The 3678-nt window shown below is 43.8% G+C and overlaps 1 protein-coding gene across 1 annotated transcript; it reads right to left on the minus strand.

The window, feature by feature from the left end:
* LOC109447817 (torsin-1A-interacting protein 2) lies at nucleotides 1–2387 on the minus strand. Its single transcript, XM_019732520.3, has one exon. It carries the CDS (start codon nucleotides 1893–1895, stop codon nucleotides 1500–1502), a length of 396 nt encoding a protein of 131 aa, XP_019588079.1. The 5' UTR covers nucleotides 1896–2387; the 3' UTR covers nucleotides 1–1499.
* Nucleotides 2388–3678: the final 1291 nt, after the last annotated feature.

The following is a 3678-nucleotide window of genomic DNA, read 5'->3' on the forward strand; positions in this document are numbered from 1 at the left end:
AGCAGTCCACACAGTTTATTCAGCGCAGTAACAGGAGGCATCTTCCACCATGACAGACATAAGGCGGATACAGGGTACATCTCTGGGGTACATTCTTAATACAGACGAACAAGCAACTTTAGGTTTCACAGCATGGGGCAGGTATACAACAGCCATTCATTCCTCACTTCTTCCTTCCTACAGAGTCCTGATTTTAGTAGGGGAGACATGTGCCTACCCAGCCACAGGCCACCCCATTCCCGTTGCCTGGCTTCCCGGCCTCCCTTGCGAACCAGTACCTTTTAATGAGATGTAAGAAGAAAGCTGGAGGGCATTTTGAAAAAGAGTTTCTCTCCAAATAAGACAGAGCCTTCAAAGGAGAGAGCCCTTTGCTCCCTACTTGCAGCCTTTGATGGGGCCTGAAATGTCAGGAGCCCAACAAGCCGCATTGCGAAACTAAGAAGACAGAAGCTGATACAATCAGGATCCCAGAGGGGAAACACAGCAAGAACCTGTGGCCTCGAGAACACTGTCAAGCTGCTACACAAGCAGAGGATTATCTAGCATCTGAAGTGGAATTTGAACATTGTTCAGTGGCTTCTGAGATGTTTTCAACAGCATTTTCTAAGTTTCTTAACCCGAACTCTGGTTCCGTGCGGCTCCTGAACAAGTGAAGGCCAGCATGTGGCTGTGTCCAGCGGGCCCTGGTTAGTGTTAAGAGGGACGCTTCCCTCGGACTCCGTAACACACATATGGAGTCCAGCTCGGTAACTCCTTTTGTCACCTATCTCACAGTACAGGGACTTTTCCATTTCCAGAGTAGGGCATTTCCAGGGTAGTTCAGTCACCACAGAGACAGAATAGTCTTCGTTTATGGAGAGCCCAGGAAGTGTAGACGGGCATTTTTGCACGTGTTTGTTTCACCTATGTAGGTGTTGCCTGACAGAATGTGATTTCTCTGACAGTGACCAGTTATCGATAATGTCAAAGCCACACTGAGGCCAAAGAGAGCCAATGATAAATAAATGATTATATATGAATAAATTGCAATATATAGAGATATATAATCACTGATTAATATATATGAGGTGGAATTTAGAACAAAGTAGTTTCTTATTAAGATGTCTAGCTGTTTTACCAGAATCACCTAGAATCAAGCAATAGTGAGGATGCTTTCCCGCAAAAATTATCCCTAGAAACATCATTATGCTACAGACAGTATGGGGCTCGCCTCGTCATTTGTCAATAATGAGGCTGTAGAGCTTTTTAAGGGGGGTAAGCTAATTCCAAAACAGGGAACATGAAATAGTCTGGTTCTAGACGAACAGTCTGGCTGGAATACTGATTAAATTTGTGCTGGACAAAATAGGTGTAGACCATTGTATCAGATCCAACAATTTAAGCAGTTCCCCAAAGTAGTGACAGTCTGAATCAGATTTAAAAGGAGTCCTTTTTCCATCTTCCTTGGGCTTCTAGTACAAAACCCTCTAGAGTCGCCATGATTTTGACTATTTAAGAAGTTAACTGCTTTGGCCAAGTTTTTTGTTTAAGGTTGTGTCTGTTCTGGTCAAGATTAACTGTAACGCAGGGTTAAAGCCAGCTACTCTAGAGTCATGTATCCTTTTTCTAACCAGTGGAGGACCCAGAAGAAATGGGTGGCAAGCTTTTTCAAAGGTCCACCTGGTCAGATTTTGGGGAGCCCACTCCAGTGGGAATGACCAAGGAAGAATAAGGCTTCTGTTAGCAGAATTATCAGGATAGCACTCAGGGCAATAGTCAGCTCTGCTAATACGGTCTAAGAATACTTGGTAACATTCATTTGCAACAAGTTCAGTTTGGTACAACCAGTGGCCTAGTTCTAAACTAGGAAACCACTGTTGTCCACAATCGGGGCAATGTGAATTATCCGAGAACATCTGGCCTACAGAGACAACACAGAAAGCAATGTAACAGTAAGAGGCAACAATGACAAAGAGAGACACCCAAATAACCAGTCCTATTGCAGGTTTGCTTTAGCAAGTTCTCAGTCCGACCACCCCTAGTTAGAGGAGGTTAAATTTGGCTTGCACCTCCGTGCAATTCTTCAAGATTTCGTTGTCTATTTTTCACTCAACTGCAACTCAGTCTCTGAACTCAGGGACCAATCCGCTCTATTACGTTATGAGTCACTTGCTAGGAGCACAGATCTCAGAATACCTCTTTCAAATCCCAGCTTTTCAAGGAAAGATAGGGCGCTAGTCTAGATATTTTCTCTTGTGTGTTAATCAGCTGCTGATGTCATGCAGAGGCACGTGGCTTACTCTGTGTTGCTGGTAAGCTATTCTGTCTGCGTGGTCAAACAGAGGAGCTGACAGGTCCAATGGGTCTTTGTGGGCGCTGGCACTCTTGCCGTTGTAATACACGTACCCAAGTCTTAAGGCGCTGGCACTTGACGGCGATGTAGGGGGTTCAGGAAAACCTGGGAGAGTCCTCTTGAGTGTGGATCCAATGAAGTCTGTCTCGGGCGGACCTTAATCAGGACCCAGTCAGAGAGCAGCTGATGCTGAGGTGGCTGGAGGGTCTCAGAATCCTTCACATACCTGTAAAGGATAAAACTTCAGACGACTCATATGGGTTTTGAGTTGCTCACAATATTATTAGAAACATGCATTTGGAAATCATTTGGGTCAGTCAAGGTAGATGAGAATTGTCTCATGGGTTTCCCCATGACAATGTCACATGGATTCAAACCAATTTATCTACTGGGAGTTATTCTTATTAACGGCACTAGGAAGGGTTTTGGTTCATTTAAGATTTATACTAGCTTAATTTTTTTTTTTTTTTTTTTTTTTAGGACCATGTTTCCTTTTTCTATTCCTTCTGTACTTTGGGAATAAGGCTCGCAGAATCATGTTTAACCTGGTAGAACTTTGAGATTTCTTGTATAGCTCTTCTGTGAAATGGGTGCCATACATGGTATTCCCATAAGGTGCGGGGTAACGCTAACAATGGTGATAGCCTTTCCATAAGAGACTTCAATCCATCCAGGTAAAAGCTTACAAAATGATTAAATGATATTCTTCACAGCTAACAACAGCAAGTTGGATGAAATCCTTTTAAAGGCTGAAAAAGAAACCATGAGGGGCATGTCTCACTGCCCAAATCTATTCGTATAGGTTGATGCACATTTTAAGTTTAAGAAGTAATAAGGCATAATCCTGAGCAATGATCCTGAGCTTTTCTTAGGAAATAGAGAGTAAATCAGCAGATGCTGTCATCATCTTTGGAATTCTTCATGGCATGAATGTAACATGTGAACAAGGTGGGGTAGCAGGATGTACGGAGCAGCAGACAGCCACCTCGGCAATGCCACAAGTCATCCGAGTACAGTGTATACCCTGACCTTCTCCAGTGTTCTTTTTGTGAATTCTGAGGCTTGATCCTGTGAGAGCCCTAAGGGACGCAGGGAAGGGAGGAGTGTTAAAACTGTATCAAGATTTGGCCTGAAAAGCAGAGGGAGTTACAGCCCTAGTTGTGGTCAGCCAAAGCATTTTCCTTACGACTAGCAACAGACACTGTGATTCTCAGATTTTAAAATGGCAAGGTCAAAAGGCAACTGAAGAGCAGCTCCGGCAGTGCTGCAAACTGGGGCCAAGATTTTGACGGGAGCCCTAGATGAGGTGAGACAGTTGCGGAAACATACTGATGTGTTTTTTTGAG

This window comes from Rhinolophus sinicus, chromosome 11, assembly GCF_057876585.1.
Source record: "Rhinolophus sinicus isolate RSI-liver-muscle chromosome 11, RSI-T2T, whole genome shotgun sequence".
NCBI lineage: Eukaryota > Metazoa > Chordata > Mammalia > Chiroptera > Rhinolophidae > Rhinolophus > Rhinolophus sinicus.

Bases quoted from the DNA above. Each gene is read 5' to 3' on its own strand.
- LOC109447817 (XM_019732520.3), bottom strand. From the start codon at position 1,895: ATGTTCTCGGATAATTCACATTGCCCCGATTGTGGACAACAGTGGTTT.